The sequence below is a fragment of the Falco biarmicus genome, chromosome Z (genome assembly GCF_023638135.1).
Source record: "Falco biarmicus isolate bFalBia1 chromosome Z, bFalBia1.pri, whole genome shotgun sequence".
In the NCBI taxonomy this organism is placed as follows: Eukaryota; Metazoa; Chordata; class Aves; order Falconiformes; family Falconidae; genus Falco; species Falco biarmicus.
This window is the reverse complement of record NC_079311.1, coordinates 79,709,093-79,730,482: the sequence shown is the minus strand read 5'-3', so window position 1 is coordinate 79,730,482 and position 21,390 is coordinate 79,709,093. Positions and strand designations below refer to the sequence as shown.

The 21,390-nt window shown below is 42.2% G+C and overlaps 1 protein-coding gene across 2 annotated transcripts in view; it reads left to right on the top strand.

Moving 5' to 3' along the window:
• MYO5B (myosin VB) overlaps positions 1-16,666 on the top strand; it is a 147,839-nt gene extending 131,173 nt beyond the window's left edge. The window contains exons 29-39 of one of the 2 annotated variants that reach the window (XM_056323651.1): positions 2,171-2,248; positions 5,476-5,674; positions 6,512-6,605; positions 7,838-7,981; positions 9,081-9,232; positions 9,574-9,663; positions 11,650-11,800; positions 12,958-13,243; positions 14,340-14,514; positions 15,483-15,563; positions 16,378-16,666. In XM_056323651.1, coding sequence (XP_056179626.1) covers positions 2,171-2,248; positions 5,476-5,674; positions 6,512-6,605; positions 7,838-7,981; positions 9,081-9,232; positions 9,574-9,663; positions 11,650-11,800; positions 12,958-13,243; positions 14,340-14,514; positions 15,483-15,563; positions 16,378-16,530 — 1,603 coding nt within the window. In that variant the 3' untranslated portion in view covers positions 16,531-16,666. The remainder of the gene's footprint in view (positions 1-2,170; positions 2,249-5,475; positions 5,675-6,511; positions 6,606-7,837; positions 7,982-9,080; positions 9,233-9,573; positions 9,664-11,649; positions 11,801-12,957; positions 13,244-14,339; positions 14,515-15,482; positions 15,564-16,377) is intronic. The other variant, XM_056323650.1, reaches the window with a different exon arrangement.
• Positions 16,667-21,390: the final 4,724 nt, after the last annotated feature.

The following is a 21,390-nucleotide window of genomic DNA, read 5'->3' as shown; positions in this document are numbered from 1 at the left end:
GAAAGGACCCCGATTGACTTTTAATGTCTTGGTCAATATGGGCTTCTGGGAGAAGGGGATCTCTGATTTCTGAGGCACTGCTGTGTTGACGGACATGGACCAAATGCTTATTTCCCAGGGCAGTTTTCCCTTAGTATAATGGCACCCCCTTGAGCGGATTTCCTCATTTACCGCAACGCATACAATTAAAAAAGGAAAGAAGGCTATTTTTCAAAGGAGGCTATCCAGGAAAATGCATCTCTCAAAAATCCTGCTCATTGTGTTACTTCCCAGGTCACTGACTTGTAATAAATAGCAAAGGATCCTTCCTGCTTTCTTTCATGGTTCTCAGTACATCTTCTGTTAAGGTTATCTGAACAAACAAACAAAAAAACCCCTTACTAATAAACCGATCCAAATCAGACCAATAAACCCTGTATCTGTCAGCCTACAGACCCTTTTGGAAATGTGCTGCGCATGGGGTAAACCCCAAGGTTTTAATTTAAATTTGTATATACAGCTTTAACAGCTGAATTTTCCAAATGTTAATGCATGAAACTTTTGCTAGTTTTGAGAAATGCTGTGCTCCTACACCAGGATGGAAGGGATGTACAAGCTGTCTGCGGTGGTGAGACATCTCTTGAGCCCTTTGGTGGGAGTGCTGCAGCACCGCACCTCTCACGGCTTTCCTTGTGTGAAGATTTGCTGTAGGAAGTTTGTGTCTTGTGCTTTTCCACTTAAATATGCGGAGCTTTCACTGCCAGTGAATGGCATCTGCTACATCTCTTTACAAAATAGGAGATGTATATTGGCTTGGTGGTTCTTTTTTTTTTTTGTCTGAAAGTTTAATGATCTATTAAGTGATTATTTTTTTTGTGGTTATTTGATTTTTCTATTATTTTTTCCAAAAAAACCCCTATTTTCTAACTGACATCGAAGCCAAGTGAAATCTTACTGTAGCAAGTGTTCCTAGTTAGGCTGACCGCTCATTTTTAATGTGTTCAGCACCTCATTAAAGAAGATAAATAAGCTTCCTGCCTTTTATAACATTTTTTTTTTAAAAAAAAAAAACCAACCTATCAAAAGGAAACTTTTAATATTAAAGTGAGATGAGGCTTTTCTGGGCATTTTTCTGCCTGGATGCATACGGCGGAGATTTGATCTCATATGGATGGAAGGAAACAAACATCCAAGGGGTGTTGGGACCGAAGGTTGCCCTGAGGAAAGGCTCATGTGTTTGACTTAATGGCTGAGGAGAACCTTAACTGAAATAGAAGAAATTTATTTTAAACTGGTGGAAGTTGCTGCAGAAGAAAGAAAATGGAGAAACTGGTCTTTAAAATGTCTTACTGGTGGAATATGCCAGAGCACAGAAGGTCTGGGACGGAACTGTGCCAGGCTATCGGTGTACAACAAAATACGGGGTTGGGTTGTGTTTGCACTGTGAGTTGGAAGTGTCTGGGTGCTGTTCCAGCTCAAAAATAGTTCCTTTTTTTTTTTTTTTTTTTCGGGGCGGGTGGGGAGAGGCAAGAAGACTTTTTTGGAGCTGCTAAGGATCACTCTGTACTTTTCATTTCACACCATCTGTGTTTGGACAGCTTTTCCTTACCCCTCATGCAAACTTCTGCTCTCCTATTTATCCCCCATGGTCCTTGTTTCTCCTCCCTGGGTTTAAGCATAAGGTTTTAATGAGGATCTGAGCTAGCTCGTGTTGCCTGGGCTCACCAGCTTTTCCTTGCTATCATATGGGAAACAGTTTAACCATACAGAATCAAAAACTCGGGCCTTGGCCTCCAGGAGTTGGGCTTTTTGGTAAAACCAGTAACCACTCAGGAATGATGTTAACCTGCCAGGAGGTTGGATTGGGTGATCTGGAATGATCCCTTCTGACCTGCATGATTTGGGGTTCCTATGTTGGCTGCAGTGGGTTGGGGAGGAGAGGGCTGTACGAGGACACATTTCACAGCTGGCAAGGGAGGAGAAGCTCCACTAGCCAGGGGTGTCAGATGGGGCATGACCAGGGCATGGTTCTCCTTCACTGTGGTGGAAAAGTAAATGCATAGTAATGAAAGTGTGCTTTAAAAAATAAAACCGAATTAATAAGGGTTCTGTACCTTCTCCTCTTCCATTGCAATTGACCTTTTGTCTTTCTCTGTCCTCTTTGTTTCCTTTTTCTGTCCTTTATTTCTAGCAAGACTGAGGACTGGGGGTATCTCAATGAAGATGGAGAGCTCGGCTTGGCTTATCAAGGTTTAAAGCAAGTTGCCAGGTCAAACACTTTCTTTTTTTCCCCTGCTGCTTCTCCCTTCTCTTCCTTTCACTTGTCCTTCTTGTTTCTTTCTCTTCCTCTGCTGTTGTTCTCTATAAGACCTGTTGTCCTCTATAGGAGCAGCCAGAGGTAGGATATCCAAACTGGAGGAATTTACATCATAGTGTGGTTTGGGTTGGAAGGGACCATAAAGACCATCTAGTTCCAACCCCTCGCCATGGGCAGGGACACCTTCCACCCGACCAGGTGGCTCCAAGCCCCATCCAGCCTGGCCTTGGGCACTGCCAGGGACGGGGCACCCACAACTCAATAGTTGTGGATGGAATTGAGACCTTCCTCTTAAAATTAGGGAAGTCACTGCAATTCTAATTGGGCATTGCCTGGTGGTAGCTGTTGTGACTAACGTCAGAGCTGTGATTCAGTAAGAATTATGTTAGGTTAATGGGAAATTGTATGATAAAGGTGGCAGGAAGCTGTACTCTCCAGGAAGGCACACACACACACACACACACACCCCCCTTTTTAGATGTGGGGTTTTTTTCCTGAATTACGCTAAGATACGGTACCTCCCTGAACTGTTTTCTCCCAGTCCTTGACATGTCAGAATTGGAGTCCCCATGCTTGTGTTGTGATGCTGTCTTCTTTGCATGCTTCTGGGGATTGTGTGCTCCCATCCATGCATTGTCTATAGGTATAAGGAGGAAGGTGCATGGTGGATGCCACAGTGCCATCCTTCCAAGGCTTTCCCTGTGTCCTGGTCTGGTGGGAAAATATCCCAGCGGGACACACCGGGGCAGTACCTGCAGCCGCTGTACGTCCTGAGGAAGCTGGTGATTCTGTAATGATCTCTCATCTCCAAGCTAATGAACATCTAGAAACACAGCTAGGCAGAAGGACTGCTGGGTTCTTCCCCTGGTTCAGCCTGGTGCTTGGAAGAGCAGATAATTAAATGTTAATCAGCCTGTGTTCTCCTTGCAGGGTGGTTATGAGGTGCCGATGTATATGGTTTTTATAGAGGATGAAATGAGCTGATTAAGGATGCTATGGAGAGGAAAGTTTAAAATATTTTTTATAGTCTAAAGTGGTTGCATCTCAAGATACCAGAGTAAAACCAGACAATAACAGGAAAAATATCAGCGATGATTCATGTGGTTTTTCAAAGCAATGTAGGAACTCCAGTTCATAGAAGGAGCATGTTTTTCTGAGGCTGGCTCATGGCTAATCTGAACTTATATGAAGAAATAAAATGAAAATTAAGTACTTGATGCTTACTTCATGGTAGGCAGGTACTTCCCAAGCCTATTAAGAATATAACTCCTGACATGATTATGAGGCTGTGTGCATTATTTCCCGTGTTTCTGTAGTTGGAAAACATGCTTTTCTGTCTTGCTGGAATGTAGGAGTAGAGATAAAACAACAACAACAAAAACAAAAAACCCCAAAATAAAACAACCCTGGAGAATGATTAATACTATGATTAATACTTTTCATCCTGAAATTTTTCATAGAAGGCATGTGTTCTTTTATGCAAGCCCTGGAAAAAAAAAACAAACCAAAAAAACGACAAAAAAAACCCACAACAGCAACAACAAAAAAATGCTTAATTGTTCCTGCAGGGAGACAGTTCACAGGCATGAATCTCCACGAGTTTCCCAGTGGACCCAAAAGAGTTGTAGCTTTCTCCTCACTGGCACAGCTCTGTGTCTGTGCTTGTCCTGGGTGTCCTGCCAAGCTGTTGACACCAGAGTCTTCCTCGTCTTTAAGGATTGCTGTTTGCATCCGATACTAGAAGAGATGAAGCCCCTGAGCCAGGTGTGTGGCTGCCCGTAGCTCTGCTGAGGAGAGCACATCCATGAGCTACAGCAAGGACATGGGCTTGGTTATCCCCCTGGATCATTCCTCCTCCTTGCCACCATTGCCCAGTGTAATCTGGGAGTAATACTTTGCAGTTTCTGGCTTGATGGCCCTTCCTCTGCGTGTCATACCTTCTGGAGTCACTTATTTTGGTCTTCTTGAAAGAGCAGGTGGAGATTTCTGTTAAGCAGAGGGTAGGAGTTACCCTTAAAAAATTAATTACTGTGTCACTTGCCAGGTTTATCAGCATGCCCATCAGCATGAGTGTGTGCAGGAAAGCAGTTAGCATCTCAGTGATGAATTATTCTTCTGCTGGATTAACAAAGGCATGCTGGTTTAGCAAATGCCTGGGTAATACATTAACTAAATGTCCTAACCCTTTAGGCCAGCGTTTCCCACTCCCCCACCCCCCCAGGGGTTGACCTTGTGCACAGGCTCAGGGCAGGGATGGAGGGAGAGCTGCTGTAGGGGAAAGATGGGTGGGAGAGGATGGTAGGGCAAATTTTTAGAGAAAAAATTGGCTACTCACTGAAAAGTGGGAGAAGGGCTAGTTTTGGTGACTTCTGTCAGCTGTGTATCATGGCATTTGTGTTTGTATATCATGGAGTACAAGGAGAGAAGTCTTCTTTCCTTCTGGTGAAGCCAGCAGCAACAATGAGAGCAGGAACTGATCAAGATGATGGAAAACTGCCCTGTGCATTGTTTTCTGCGGGTAGTTTATGAATGAAAATTGAGAAATACATGAATATACTTCTTTTTAAGCAAAGATAAGTAGCAGCTCTACAAACGACTAGAAGGAATGATGGGTTTCGCCTTCTACCTTTCTTGAAACTCCTAGCAGTAGCAAATGAAGCCTGTGGCAGTCCAATTGAACAGAGTCATTTGCAAGACATACAGTTCAGTTTTCAAGAGTAAGAACTGATGTTTGAAAGGGGGTGAGCACAAGAATAAATGCCCTTCAAGCTGAGCTTTCAAAAAAAAGCCTGTAAGTGTTGATCTGTACCGCTCTCTTGCCATGTATTTGCTTTTTGCTAACGGGAAGAGTAAAGGAACCCAAATTTGTGATACAGTTACAGAAAAAAGGGAGTTCCTGATTTTTTTTTCTCCCTTTTATTTAAAAAAAAAACAACCCCAAAACAAAACCCACAAAATTTTGATCTCATGTCTCTAATTTCAAAACTATTTAATCTGCAGCATAGCAAATGACAGATTAATGTGGCAATAATAGCTGTAGCACCACTTTGTGTCAGTTTTATAGGGAGGTTGACCAGGAGCATCTCCTGAGTTAGCCGACTTAGAAGGATCTAAACCCAAACAACGGTTACTATCATGATGCTGAAATCACAGTCTGATCAATGTGGTCCTTTTCTCAGGTTGCTGGAAATGCAGCTCCAGGATCAGAGAAGAGAGCATGAGCAGGAGGTAGAAGCTCTGAAAAACCAGGTGGATGTAATGAAAGAAGAGCAGGAGAAACAGCAGCAGGCTTTCCTGCAGACCTTGCAGCTGTTACCAGAGGCCCAGGTGGAGTTTGGACTTCAGCAAGAAACTACACGTCTCACCAGTGAAAATCTGGTAAGAGGCTGAACTGAGTGCACAGCCTAAGGAAGAGGGGAAAAAAACCAGGGTGAGAGAAAGGAGATGGGAAGCATGAAGGGAAAGGGGAAGTGCTGGGGTCTCCCCCATCCCTCATAAACTCTCCGCAGAATCCTTCAGCATCTCCCACTGGTGCACTTGGGAGCGCTGGTACTTGGCCTTGAACCATTGTTCAATGGCTGTATGACTCTTCTGACTCCCTAGGTACTTCATTTTTTAAATTTTTTTTTTAAGCCTGTCTACTTTGTGGCATTGCCTACCAAATGAGATTGCTGAGGACCCCCGTACTCTTAATTATGCACAAAAAGACAACATGATCCTTTTTTCTTACTGGGATTTATTGGGAATGTGGAGGGGCGGTTGCCACTCCAAAAAGTTGGCCTGGATGATGATAAATTTTCCCTTTCTCACTCCTGTACCTGTGTGCAAGGTCTGGAATGACTGTTGTTCCCTCCTGAGTTCAGGTTAGGGCTTTTTGCCTTTCTCAACAACTCCGGTCTCTAAATAGTGTTGGAACTGTTTTAAACATCATTAACAGCCAGGAGTAAAATGGATTGGGTGGTGTTTTGTATTGCCTGCTGTAGCCTGCTTCTGGAAAAAGCAGGCAGACGACATCCACAGTCTTTGTGGTTTCGGTGAAGGTCTCTCTGAGTGATCCAGGGCCAACATGGCTTTTCTACCAGGATGCTCACACTGTGCAGTAGCAGTGCATAGACCAGACTGCCAAGTGACCCCAGCCTCAAACTCACCCCAGATGAGTTGGTTTTGGGTTTAGTTATTATTTTTTCTTAACCCAATGCATCTTCTGTTTTTCAGGCTCTTAAAGAATTGCTAGAGAAGTTGGAAAAGAATGAAAAGAAGCTGAGGAAGCAGCTGAAGATTTACCTGAAGAAGGTCCGGGATTTTGAAGGTGACTTGGCTGTGGGTAGACATTGGGGTGGGGGAACAGCACTCTGGTTTTGCTTTGTCAGCCAGCTTTGGAGAGCTGCAGGATTTTTCTTTTTCTTTCTATTAAAGTAAGATTTTTGCTCATTCTGGCACTTAACTTGCACTAAGCTCTGAGCTCATTGTTGGCACGACAGCAGGGACCTGAGAGTCCAGATGAAGCTCCTAGGTCATGCTTCGGCTGCCTTTGAGCAAGTACAGCTGTGCTGCAGTAGCTTTAGCTTGTTGATGGCGTTAAACAAAACATTGGAAGAGGGTCCATGAAGTGATGCAGGGTGAGCGCTTGCTGGAGGTGTTGATCTGATGATTGGCGTACCAGGGTTTGGAGGGTAATTAAAGAAACCTTTTTGCTGTCATTGCTGTTACTGCTTTGACCCAAGCATGCATGTATATGTATGTCATATAGAGAAGGAGACCAGTGGCTAGCAGGCAACTGTTCTGATCTGGCAATTTTTGAGGGGGAATTAAAACCACTTAGGATTAAAATACATATGTATATTCTGCTTGATCAGAAAAAAAATCTTAAATGTCACATCTGTGTTGTATAGAAGGAGCTTCCCATTCACTGGAGATGCCATGATTAATCAGAGAATCCCATTCTCAGGAGCTAATTTTGGAAATCTAGGCATTAAGTGAAATCAAGCTGAATAACTGGAGGATTTCCATGGCTAGCACAGCTGGTCTCTGTCAGCATAATTTGCATGCAAGCAGCCTGCTGCTTACTGCAGTATTTGCATGCTGGTCTCTTCTGTTTTATTAAACTTTTATGGAAGCGCAACGTTTGACGGTGTGTCACCGCAGTTTTTGAGCTTTACAACCAGGCAGAAGATGTGATGCTTAGGTATTTTTTCATTGCCTGGCTACCTTTTTTCTCCTCTGTGAAAATCATACACTAAAAAAGCTTCCTGTAAGGTTACTATCTTCTAGCCTGTGGTTCCTTGGAAAATAAACGACAACTTCATCTTTTCCTCGTTAGGTCCACTTTTTGCATTCTGTCATTCATTCAGAGTCAGAACTACTGCTGACTGGTAATTCAGGACCTGGTTCTTTATATTTTTGTAAGTCTGTCAAAGCTGATAATGTTATTAGGAATTTAATATATAACGCTTTGACCTGGTGTCTGCTCTAAGGCCAATGAAGGGCCTGAATAGTCCTTGATTGCCAGGTGCCACCTTTTGTGCTCTTTTCTTTTCGCAGCAACCCAAGCCATTGTACCGATGAGGGGGAGGTGGCATGAGCATAACATACAAGTTGCTGTCCAGAGAAAGGAGAAAGATTTTCAGGGCATGTTGGAATATCACAAAGAAGATGAGCCACTCCTCATCCAAAACCTTGTTACAGGTGAGGAACTTGCTCTGCTCCTGTTCCTGGCTCCTCCTCCTCTTGCCTGAGAGAGTTTGTAAACTTGAGAGCGCAAGACAGGCAAATAGATTGTGTCAAATTAATCCCTTTGGGGGCTGCCTGTTTTCATTGGAAGTGATTTTGGTATGTAAAGCAGCGCAGCACTAAGCAGATAGACCAGCATGGATATTATCCTTAGGAATAGCAAAAAAATGGAAAATGCAAAAAGGAGGTTGCAGTTTTTACAGCAGGCAGTAACTTGCTGAGCTTGATACAACGTGGTAATAGATGGGGAGGGCACAGCAAGGGATAGACCACAGGGATTTTGCACAGCAATGAAACAAAGGTAGTTGGTTTATGAGATAATAACAGATAATAAACTTGTGAGCTCTTTCACGCTGAAAGTTCTGATCAGAATTGCTGCAGCATTCCCTTACTCAGCGCTATTAGAGAAGTCAGGCTTCCCTGGCTGAGTGTTGGTATTTGCCATCACTCCATAACTGCAGCAGAATCTAGTGAGGATCTAAAAAGTGCTCAAAGAGCAGTGTTAGCCCACTGATGTGGTCTTTGATGTTCCCCTCATCAGACAGGCTTTTTCTTTAGGGGCTGCAAATTCCCACATCAGCCATTAGGATTCAGTAGCTTGAGGGAAAGAGTGATTTTACTATGTTGTGAATTTGGAGGTGGGGGTTTATGACCTGTGAGAGGTATTCCTGAAAGCTTCCTGGAGCTTTTTTCTAAGGTTATTTGTGTGCTGCTTGGGTAGGCTTTTACATGGTAGAGAAGATCTAATGCTACCTGCGCATCCGTAAGGTGTAACAGGACAGTGTCACAAACTTCAGTGCAGACGATGCTACCCTCCTGAGCCTTAGTCCTGCGGCTCTGCTGCTTTGGCTGGCTCCAGCAGGTCCGTCTGTCCTGCAGTTGGGCTTCTGGTTATGTGTCTGTGCTGCAGGGAGGGATGCAAGCTGCAGAGATGAAATCTCATCTTCCACAGGGCTGGGGGGAGAGGGGTTTGCCTGGGTACATCTCCAGCTCTGGTGTTCCCTGCTTCACGTGGCAGTTGGTGAATTTTAAGATACTTTAAAAAAACTTCTAGATCTCAAGCCTGAGGCAGTGTCTGCTACTGTTCCCTGCCTTCCTGCCTACATCCTTTACATGTGCATCAGACACGCAGATTACATCAACGATGACCAGAAAGTGCACTCCTTGCTCACTTCCACTATGAATGGCATTAAGAAGGTGCTGAAGGTAGGTGTCCATCTGTTCTCTCTTGTCTTGGGGTTGAGAATGGTGCAAGATGGTAATAACCATGTCAGAGTATGTGATGTTCAGCTCTTATAGCGATTCCCAAATCAAGTCAGTCTTACGGCTTCACTTTATGTAAGGAGAACTACGATCTCAGCAAGAACATTTTGCATTCACAGATTTTTAAAAAATATTTGCAGGGAACAAATGGCTAATACTGCACATTCTCAGAGAGAGAGCTTCCTGATTCTGGGTGGGGAAACTCAAAAGCACTTTGTCTTGCTATGTCAGCAGCACCTGCTGAAGGGGGGGTGGTCTCACATGTTTTAATTTTGTTCCTCCAGAAAAACAGCAATGATTTTCAGATGACGTCGTTTTGGCTGGCGAATACGTGTCGCCTCCTGCACTGTTTAAAGCAGTACAGTGGAGATGCGGTAAGAAACTCGTTGTTGATCTTGAGTATGTTGGCATTCCTCCAGGAAGGGTCTTCAGGTCTTCTGGGTCTAGTGACTTCCCTCTGGTAACGACATGGGGTCATCTCTGCCTTTTCTCTTTTCGTTAATTTGGATATAACGTGAGGCAGTTCCTAGAATTGTGGTATCACCGAATGGTTTGTGTGGGAAGGGACCTTCAAAGTCCCTCCAGCCCAGCCCCCTGCCATGGGCAGGGACACCTTCAGCTGGATCAGGTTGCTCAGAGCCCGTCCAGCCTGGCCTTGGATGTTCCCAGGGATGGGCCATTGGGCACCTCTCTGGGCCGCCTGTGCCAGTGTCTCACCATCCCTAGCGTAAAACATTTCTTCCTTCTGTCTAGTCTGAGCTAGACTAGAGGTTCATGGGCCATTGCACTGAGACAAGACATTTGAGAGCTGAAACCAAGACCCTTCCAACAGAACATGTACCAGAGTATTTTGAATTTCATAGCCAACCATGCGCCTTGATTTGCCTGAGCAGGGGATTTCCTTCTGGTAGGCTGTTTTGAAGGCTGTTCCCCTGGCTTTAGTAGGTCCCGCAGCTTTTCATTACCCAAGATTTTTAGACAGGTGAAAACTGTTCCAAATTTTGTGATTTTTATTCTGATTGTTTCTACTTGACTTTTTTTTTTCTGTTCAGTTCAACTAGATCAAAATAACCCTTCAAGAGAGCAAAAATGCATAACCACAATGTGTGATTTCAGAAGGAAATACTCTCATTTCTTGCTGCTTCAGTAATATTTCATAAACTGAAATACATTTTGTTACAACTGATCCCTTCCGACAAAATCAGATTATCGTAGTCCTCTTAGTATGTTACGCGCTGTCATCCTTACAGTCATATGTTCTGGGTATCAAAATTTTCAGCAGAGCCAAATTATGTCATTTCTCATTTAGTCTTGATTTGTGTTAGATATAGTAAGCAATCAAGCTTTAAGAATAAGTAAAAAAAATTTCATGGAATCAGTTTAACTACTCAGGTCATTCACAAGATGATGGCTTGTGTGTAAAACCTCAGTGCAGGACCTGAAAAGTTAAATTAAAAAGAAAAGTTATTTAGACAATTCTTACTAATATATATGCTCCTGTTTGCCCTCTTCTGCCTGAGTGACAACATTACATTTAAAGAAAATTACTTACGGAAAACGACAGGGTAAAAAAACCAAAACAACCCAAACTTAAATTTCACATTCTTTGCCATTATTTACTGTGTTAAATGAAGCAGCTATTTACAAATTCAGTTGATAATTTGGTGCAAAAAACCGGGGGTGTGTGTGTGTGTGAATCTTTCTGAGAAGTTTCCAAAATAGTGTTACATTTAGTTTGAAATCCAACCAATTTTTAAGAAAACAGGTTAAAAAGAAAATCCCAAGTCTTGCAGTGCAAAAAGCACTTTTTCATTGGTGAGGTAAATATAGAAATTCTGAAGTCAACTCAAATTATTCATGTTGTATTTTTGCATTTTACTGGTTGGCAAACAACGAAGACGGTTGCAGAGTTCTCATTTTGACACCAAACTGATAACACTGTATGAATAGGCAATTAAAGCGTCTGTGTTAATTACAAAATTAAATCATTGCAACTCACAGGGATAAATAAATAGCTAGAAAAAGTTTTTCAGGGACTGAAATTTTCTAGTTCATATATATATATATTTTGCAGTTAATACAAAGGTTGATCCTTGTGGAAGTTAAAATGAAAAACTTACCGCTTAATGATGCTTTTCTTCAAAAAGCATCCCTCTAATAAAAATTTGTGAACAAATGGCTGAGTAAATCAAAAGTGATTTATGAGTCTTGATCTTTTCCATAATAGAGTAAAAATGTCCTTTGGTAACATACCTGGATATATTGTATATTTTAAGTTGTTTTTTTTTAACTAATACAGTGACTTCACTGGACTAGAAGTGGAGTAATGAAACCGGGTGTTTTAATCTCCTCCTGTTCAGGGTTTCATGACACAAAACACACCGAAGCAGAATGAGCACTGTCTGAAGAACTTTGACCTGACCGAGTACTGCCAGGTGCTGAGCCACCTCTCCGTCCAGATCTACCAGCAGCTCATTAAGATATTAGAGGGCATGCTCCAACCCATGATCGGTAAGTTTGTAGCACATTAGCTTTTAGGAAGGTGTTTTTTTTTAATTACCTACTCAGAGTGTTCTTCAGACCTTTGTAAGGTGCTGGCATGACTTCTCGCTGAAGGAAAAGCCCGCAGCTGCTAGAGAGAAATATGCTACACTAAAAAAAAAAATTTAAAAAAAAATCTTGGTTTGAAGCAGGTCCTGGTGTAAGCAGTGACCTGGAGTTAGGGAAGCAAACCTGGATGAGTTTTTATTTTCCCCCATGATATGCAACTAATAGGGATGAGGCTTATTTCCCCCATGATAGAAAATACCTCCTTCCTTTCTGTGAGGGAAGTGAGGTGGTGCTGGTGGTGTCTCTAGGAACAGTGTTCCCCTCCAGACCAGGTTCATGGTTAAGTTCTTTATGTGGAAGTGTGCATTATGAGGGAGGAGAGAAATGGGAGGAAGAAAAAGCTTAGCAAAGACCTTGTTTTGCAAGGGTGAGTCAGTATAACAAGAGTTACCTCCCCAGCTACATCTGTCCTCCTCCTTGCTAAGCTAATTGAGGGTCTGTCCTCAGTGCTTTGTATTTTCTAACTACTGGTGTTTCCCTTGAGCTCCCAGCCTGGACTCCTGTCTGGGACTGTTTCCCTTTACCCTCCAAATGTCATTGCGCAAATTCTGGCTGCATCTGGTGGCATCACTGCGTGTACCTCCTGCTCCTTGTAGAAAGTTGTCCCATTCCTCTATCAGTCAGGCTGTAAGAATTTTATTACTTTTAATCTATCTTTATTTCTCCCAATCCTTTGAGCTAGTTAATCACTTTGACTGCAGAATTTAAGGCTCTGTGGTGGGTATAGAGGGAGAATTGATTACAACTCAAAGGAGAGCTGTTCCCTGTTTCTGCAGCATGGTAAGTGATTTCTGTGTAGTAACACCAAGGGGCAGGGGGGGAGGCAAGGCATGATCTTACAGATATTTTTGTGTGCTTCAACTGTTTCATATTTTCATAGTAAACTAGTAATCTGTGGATCAGTTCTGCTTTCAGATCTCCCAGTGTCCATCGTGGTGCATCACTGAGGCTGCTGCATGTTTATGACTGCCCACGAAGGGACCAATTCTTACCTCTAGTGACTGTTAGGTGGATGCAGGCTTTTTTAGCTCATTTCCCCCCCCCTCCCCCCTTTTCAGTGTCTGCGGTGCTGGAAAATGAGAGTATCCAGGGGCTTTCGGGTATCAAACCGATGGGCTACAGGAATCGTTCCTCCAGCATGCCAGATGGTGACAGCTCCTACAGCTTAGACGAAATCATTCACCAGCTGAACACATTCCACAGTGTCATGTGTGACCAGGGTCTGGACCCAGAGGTTGTGCAGCAGGTCTTCAAGCAGCTTTTCTACATGATCAATGCTGTCGCCCTGAACAACCTCCTGCTGAGGAAGGATGTCTGCTCGTGGAGCACGGGCATGCAGCTAAGGTGGGACGGGGATGTACCTGCTTAACGAAGTTTTGTTGATTTTATAAGGTAGTGGAAAATAGGAAAATAAAATGCAATAGTGTAAGTGAGGGGAGAAACTGGATTCAGCAGGAGACCGATGCAGTGCCCGTTAAAGCTAACGCCCATTGTGTAATGTCTGTGCAATGCAGTTTGCTGTGCCACTTGTGAGTTAAATGCATGTTACAGTAATTATCTCTGGGGTGGGCTTTCCCCACCCTTGCCTGAGCGGGAAGGCTGCACAAAGACTACACCAGGTGAGGTAGGATGGATTGCACGTGGGATGGAGAAGTCTGTGGTGTTCTCCCACTGCCATGTCCGCGAGTTTCAGGTAACAAGTGCTGTGGTGCCGAAGGCTCCGATTCCGCAAGTGGATCTTAAACAGAAACCCCTGTTGCTGTGCGCCTCTGGCCTCCTGTGAGCTGCCCGCAAGCGGCAGCACAGGCATCTGCTGGGCTGAGATTAGGGGCCTGCCTGCCCCGTCACTGTCTTAGTGTAGTGTTGTAATAAGGATTAAAAATTGAAAGGACAGCTAGCGCAAACCTGCCAGAAAGGGGCAATGAGTATTTGTCAGCCCTGGCATAAATCTATCAACTTACTTCTCGGAGCAAATTATTTAAACCTTCCTTCTGTTGTCCTCTGCCCACAGTGGATCTTTACATGTTCCCCTTGAGCCTGAGAGTGGGCACAGGCAAAGACATGTTTTGTGTAGATGTTTTCAGAGGTCCTTGGGTACCTTGTAGGATTTTGTTAGCATTTAAAAGATTTTTAAAAGTGTAATTTTAGTTGACTTTGGAAATTTGAATGAATCTGAACGCTGTAGAGAAGCGCATCCCTTGTCCTGTTAGCTGTTACATGGCTTGTCTATTTCTAAGGTACACAGAGTATGAATTTTGCCAAGTTGTTGAGTATTAAGCTTTGGTCTGGTTGTCTCTTGCCATGGGTATTGCAAACGTGCATCACAAAAAGCCACGTATACCAGCACTGCTACATACCTTAAGTCTCAGAGAGGATTTTTGAAATGCTACATCTTATTTCTTGACTTTCAGCTCACATCTTGTCTTGTTTTTTCACCCAGGTTTAACATAAGCCAGCTGGAGGAATGGTTGCATGGGAAGAATCTGCAGCAGAGTGGAGCAGCACAAACTTTGGAGCCCTTGATTCAGGCAGCGCAGCTTCTGCAGCTGAAAAAGAAAACCTCAGAAGATGCCGAGGCCATCTGCTCCTTGTGCACATCGCTCACGACCCAGCAGGTAGGGAGCAGGGCAGAGATTTACACCAGAGGGTACTGCTAATTAAAGGAGAGGGAAAGGGTGGTCTCCTGGAGCCAGCTCTTCACTGCCCCAACTCAGTGTGCCATTCGCACAGTGGGGACAGCTTGTCCTTTTCAGGACAGATGTTAGGTACTGAACCCTGTCAGAGATGGTCACCATGGTGGCTCCTCTCTGGCAGCGCCTCTGATGGTGCTGGAGCTCCAGAAGTCGGCAAAGATGAAACCCAGCCCTGAGGAGGTCATGGTATAACTCAGAACTTTGGGATTTTAAACCCACCTGTTGTTTTTTGCCAGGGTCTAACCTGGCTAGGTCTGCAGGATGCCCACCAAGGATTCACATTCGGGGCAGGAGACTGAGAACTGCCCACCTAGGCTGGCTGGCTGGGACCTCAAACTTTGAGACTCTGTTCCAGGAGGATATAAACTCAGGGGTTTTTGCTGCTGGATTGCCTGGCCTTAATTTGATGATGTTGTAGGAAGGGAGAAGTGAGAGGTGTGAGCTGATCTCCAGTGGTTCGTGGAGATCCTTTCTCCTGTATCTCTCATCGCCCTGTCTTGAACATGTGTTCTTGAGAGAAGCCAAGGGGTGGTAGGGGAGGAGCAGGAGTGAGGGAGCATCAGGAGAAGTGTTGTAGAGGTGACATCAGAAGTACTGGGAAGTGGTCAGCTGTGTCACCGTGTGCCAGCCAAGTGGAGTTCCTGTATAAAGCTGTTGTTCAAGTCTATTCCCAATTTACAAACGTTGCTGTAAGAAGTGGCTTTGACAGGTCCACGGAGGCTTACAGCAGGCAAAGGAACACCAGGGTGATACTTGTGCTGCTTCTGCTTCCCAGTAGTGTCATGGGACGCTTGTTATGGCCGTATCAAGACAAAGGGTTGGTGGTGCTTTGTATTCTGAAATAGTTTGGCTTCTCATGACTGTGTGTAATCCTATTTTGTTTTCAACAGATTGTAAAGATACTTAATCTCTACACTCCTGTGAATGAGTTTGAAGAACGTGTGACAGTAGCTTTCATACGAGACATACAGGTAAGTTAAAGGGCTGTAACGTGGAGGAGGTAGTGCTAATGACATCTGTATTAAAATCACTACTAACTCAGGTGTTTTGTAATAAGCATGCTGCTGCATGTTGTCCTGAATTTAGTTCTCTGTATGTGCACACACTTACTTGCAACATAGAGCTGCAGGGATAACCAGGCTGTTAATCACAAAGAGCAATAAGCACCTACGCTCCCAGCTCAGCTAACCAGCTCTTTGGTAGCAAGGTGACTCAGAAGTAAGGTTGCAGCAGTCAGTGAAGCATTGGTGAAATGGAGCTGCTTCTCTGATACAATCAGCTACTAAAGGAAAAATAAATAAATTAAAACATTTTTTAATGCTCTCAAGGAGGAGGCAGGAAAAGGAAACAGAAATGTGTTCAGCTACTCCTGGAATGTGTCCCCATCGCTGAGCGGCTGAATCAAAAGTGGTCTGCGGGTATCATGTTGGTTAATGGTTGGACTTCACGATCTTAAAGGTCTTTTCCAACCTAAACAATTCTATGCTTCTGTGCAGTGCTGCTGCTGCTGTGCAAGGGGATCATGTCATTTCCAAGTCCTGTATCTTGCTTTGTGGTCATGTAGAAAACATAGCCAGGTTCTTCTGAAACAGTTTCTTACCACCTGTGTAGAAGTTGCTGTAAATATTTGCTCAGAGGTAGGCTGCTGCACCAGAGAACAAAATAGTTCTGTTTTTTGCAGTATCTCTAAAATTGTGTACACTTCTCAAACCTTTGATGACATTAAACATGACAAATGCAAAGGCAATAACTGATACTAACTTTTTCTTCTCCCACACCTCATAGAAGCACTTGCAAGAGCGCAATGACCCTCCACAGCTGCTGTTAGACTTCAAGCACATATTCCCAGTTTTGTTCCCGTTCAACCCATCCTCCATAACCATGGACTCTATTCATATCCCTGCTTCCCTCCACTTGGAATTTCTCAAGAAAGTTTAATTAAGCCCATCTGTCATACCCAGAGACCTCCAGCAACAAAAGAAAAGTCATGAAAGGAATTTAAGGAGCTCTTTAAATGTGGACCAAACAGGCTTGCGGAAGAACCAATAAATGGATGTGAAACTGTACAGTAAAAAAAGAGACTGATCTCTATGTGATTTTTTTTTTTTTTTTTTGCTAATTTGCAGCTCAGAAATAAGGATACTTGAAATGTAGATTTATTTTTTACTGCTTGATTTTACATTGACATAGTTCAAAGCCCATAATCACTAACAAAAAAGAATGGTGAGTGGGAGACAGCTTTGATCTTTGCAGGTGTCTATGAAGAAATGAGTTAAATCTAAAATGAAATCTGAAACACCTATGCTGCCTTGAAGGATGTAGTTTGTCTAATAGCTGGGTGGGTTTGGATGTATTAATAATGGGACATGCAATTCTGCCTCCTGTTCTTGCTAGTAACTGCATCATGCTAGTGAGTGGAGAAAGTGAACTGCAGAAGGTGCAAATATGTATTTATCGTGCCATTTAACGTAACGGGCTTGGACGCTGCTTGTTTCCACAGTGTCAAATTTGTCACCAATTCTATGTTTGAGAAATGCTGTTGCTCCTCCTAACTACACTAAGTACATCTGCTTCATAAGAATTTGATTAGATTGGCAGTTCAGACTTTCTTCCTTTACCAGATTTGCATTAGTGACTTGTGAAGGTTTTGTCCTAGTGAAATAGTATGGAGACAAAGGGACTGCCTTAGGCCTCCTGCTTCTAGTGTAGGTGAGTGTCATCCTGATCCCTACTGTTGGCTTTCCCTCTGCTTTCAAAAGTGAAAAACTTTCCTCCAGTGTCTGTCAAGGTTCCTAGACCTCCTGTGTGGCCTGTATCAGAATGTCAGGTGTAGATAAGATGTGCTAAAGCAGCCCAGTTTAATTGTCAGGTCCCTAGTCCTACTTACATTGAGTGGGTTAGTCTTAGCTTATAGCAGTCCATGGAAAAATTCGATTCAGTTCAAAAGCCACCCAAAATTTTACCAGTTGTGAAAATACAGGGCTTATAAGTGAAGAATACTTTAAAAAAGAAAATTTTAAACCAAAAAGAGAATGGATAAGCAACAAAATCTTTTAACAAAGAATGATCTTTTAACAAAATCTTTTAACAAAAGAATGATAATGTGTTAGTAATGTAATCCATTTCTTTAAGTGTGAACACGAACTCCTTGTCTACAACAACCTTCAATGAATAATTGCAAGCAATTCAAATTCTGTTAGGATTTCTTTTTATCTGACTTACAAATAAAAACAAGCCAACCCTTTGACCTTGCTATGCAGCCATGGAAAGGGGGCAGCTACTCACAAGTGCAGTTGCTGATTTTTCTTGGTACTTGCTATGGCATGTTGAATTCTCCATTACAGCAGCACCACTCTCCCTGCCGAGAAGGGGAAAAGGTGGCTTCCCGAGGCTGAGGGATGCTCTACAAGGACCCCAGTGCAGATGCGGCGATGCTGCTGCCGTAGCTCAGCATGCCAAAATGCAGCTAAGATGTTTGTCAGCAGCAAAAGTGCCTCTCGTCTCAGCACTTTGTGATGAGCTTCCTGCCCTTTTGGCTTGCATAACAGTTGTTTCTAAGTAGATCTTAACTCACCTGCTTTTGTGGTTCCTGAAGTCTCAGCAATACCACAGTGATGAAGGAGCATTCAAAAACACCTCTCTGCATCTGACTACTTTTAGTTGTTGTAAAACATATCCAAACAGCAAATTCATGACCAGGTACCCTATCTGGTCTGGGGATTAAAATAGAATGTGGAGTCTTTTAAAAAATAAACTAAATCCCGCCATGCTGCAATCACCTTTTTAGATCAAGGAGTGTGTTTTGATTTAAGCATCATGTATATAATCTATGTATATACCAACTGTAATAGTCCTGTATGTACTATATATGTATATTACTATCCAAAAAGCACATTTTTTTAAGAAAAAGTCAAGTGTTGTGAAGAATTAGATTGGTCTACACCAGTGGGTAAACACCTTGTTTCAGATGGCCCATGGTTTAGCACAGCTGTTACTACTGAAAGACAGACTTGAGGCCGTTCCCTAGGGAAAAGTTCTCTTTTCCTCTAATTGTAGAAGATAAGATTCCCCAGCTAATTATAGAAGATTTATTGCTTGTATAGTACCTGCGCTACCTCCAAGCTAAAGTCCTTGAGTATTTGCATGTACTGCGCATATTCAGTAGTGCCTTCATCTCCTCTTCATGCACAAGAAGGATAACGCCACCGTTTTGCTGTCTGTGCCCAGCGAGCCCACGCTCTTTGGTCACTTGCTCACCTACAATATTTTTATTTATTGTTTCTACCTCTTTTCATGTTTTGCAAATGAATGTTTTTGCAGTGCTCTGAATTTCATCTTTTAGTTGTATCCTATCACTTTTATCCCATGCTACAGTAGTTAATGACAGTTTAAAAATGTAAAAAAAAAAAAATTCCACGCAGAATTCAGTCTTTCGTTTTAACACATAGCTAGTTCTCACAATTCACCTTAGGCCAGCAGTTTCCTCTCAGGCTCTTCATGTCTCTACCTCTTTCTGATGTAAATTATTCAGAGTACAATTCCCAACAGATTGATTAAACCAATGCTTATTGTTCAGACTAATGACAGTTGCTGCTGAATCCTATTCTATGACAGTTTTGTTGCTGATCACAATTACAGAATGTGGTTAACGGTCTTCTAGGGGATAACAGTCTTTCACTGGCTTTTTAAGGATCATCATTTATATATACAACAAAGAGACTTTCTTAAAAACTCTTGATATGTATTAGATGGAAATGGGGATTTAATGTCTTGATCTGTGACAATGCAGTTCCTCCATAAAAATCCATCTGGAAGAGGACTCTGTATGAAATATCTTTAATATATATATTATTTTTTCTGTTAGCAATTTTCTAGATTTGTTTTTAAATGTTAGTTTTGTTAAATTGCTATGCTCAAGCATGCCTTTTTTCCTCAGATCGGCACTTCTTTATCGAAAGAGCCAATTTAACACAAAGCATGGCTTTGAGAAAGCTGGCCGTTTTCCAGATCTGTCATTATTTTTAAATATTGTTTATTAAGTTGAGCATTTTCCCACTGTGTGCCTTTAGCTGTTACTAAGGTAACTGACTTCTCAACCGCTGTTTCTCTGAAACAAGCATTAAAATGTGGGAATATTTTTATTGTTCTCATAAGAAGTTGGCTGTAGATTTATACACCTGCTTATAAAATCTCACTCTGAGGAGGTCTTGCAAAAACACTTTGAAGTTGCTAGAAAGAAAACAAGACTGACCTATACCGATTTTTGTATGTATAATGTATCTCAGAGAGCACTATTGAGAATATTGGAGATAAAAACCACCAATGAAAACCTCCAAAAATGAACTCCCAAAAAACCCAAATCACACAAACCACCACCACTACGCGACCAATGCTTCCAAGTGTGAGTTCAGTCATGTGCTCTCTGACCTATGAGAACATCCACAACAACCTCTATGATTCATTTTACCAGAAACTTGGTTTGATTTTTTTTCCTTCTTTTATTGTTTATTGGTATTTTGTAGCTGAGGTTGCCTGTCTTTGGGCTAGTAAAGCTGTTGTGTAGGAGTTGACTAGAAAAGAACATTAGACCTCAAGACTGAATTTATGCAATCCTATATAATGACTGTATTTTGCTTATGCAATTTATTCCACTATCTGAGAGGACCTCTTCATACAAGCAAGAGTAACAAAACAAGGGCATGTTTCAGAGTTCAAGCCTAGTGGTTATTTTTCCTGATACTGCAACTTAAACACTGAAATCACACCACCACCTAAAGTCTTTGCAAGATATGACCCTCCATTTGTGTGATGTGCAAAAGCCGCACCTGAAACAACACATCATTTTCCTCCATTTTCAATAGTAAATGAGCAAAACTGCAAACTTATTCTTTCAGACCATATTTAACTGAAAAATTAGCATTTTTCCATTGTATATAAATATAATCTAATTAAAATGAATTGCCTAAACAGCCATGAACCTTTTTTACTCCAACTTTATTCATTCACATCTATATTACAGTCATAAATCTTTTTTTTTTTTCTTCTTCTTCTTCTTCTGAAAGAAGTTCTAGCACTGTCGATGTTAGGTAAAACGATCTGGAGGGCATATTCCCCAATGAGTATACAAATTATTTTAAAATGTAAATGCCACTGGGCAAAGACTTTCAAATTAATTTGAAATTAGAAGGAAAAAAATTATCAAAAAATGTGCTACTACAGTGCAATGTCTATTTTGTTTGTTTGGGGGTTTTGGGGGGCTTGTGAGGTCTCATTACCTGAACAAGCAGAAGGTATAGCTGCTGTCAGAGAAGCTGAATGATAATGGGAGTGAATAATGTAGGTGAAATACTACTGCTTATATAAGATTTTTCCATTTTGAACAAATCTGTAAACTACACCTTTGTTTGTAGAAAATGCTTGTAATGGTCACTGTAATATTCAGCTGGGGATAAAAAAAATTGTGAAATAAACACTTCTAAATAAATTGTGACATAAACACTTCTAAATAAATTGTGACTTTTGGTCAAAAATGGGAATGTGGAAAATACATCTTTCAATATTTGCTTCTATATATTGGAAACATCTATTTTCAAATTGCCAAGTACTTTGCAAACACAAATGAACAGTCCCAAAGCTTGTACGGGAAGGTTTGAAAGGTTTAGAAGTTACAATAATTTCAGAGGTACTGAAGTACTGCGAGCTAATTAGAAACCAACTGAGTGTGGAATCCTACGGCCTCGAAGGCCATTGTAAATTGATGGGGAAGAGGGCATGCAGTGCCAGCCCTTCTGCGTGTGC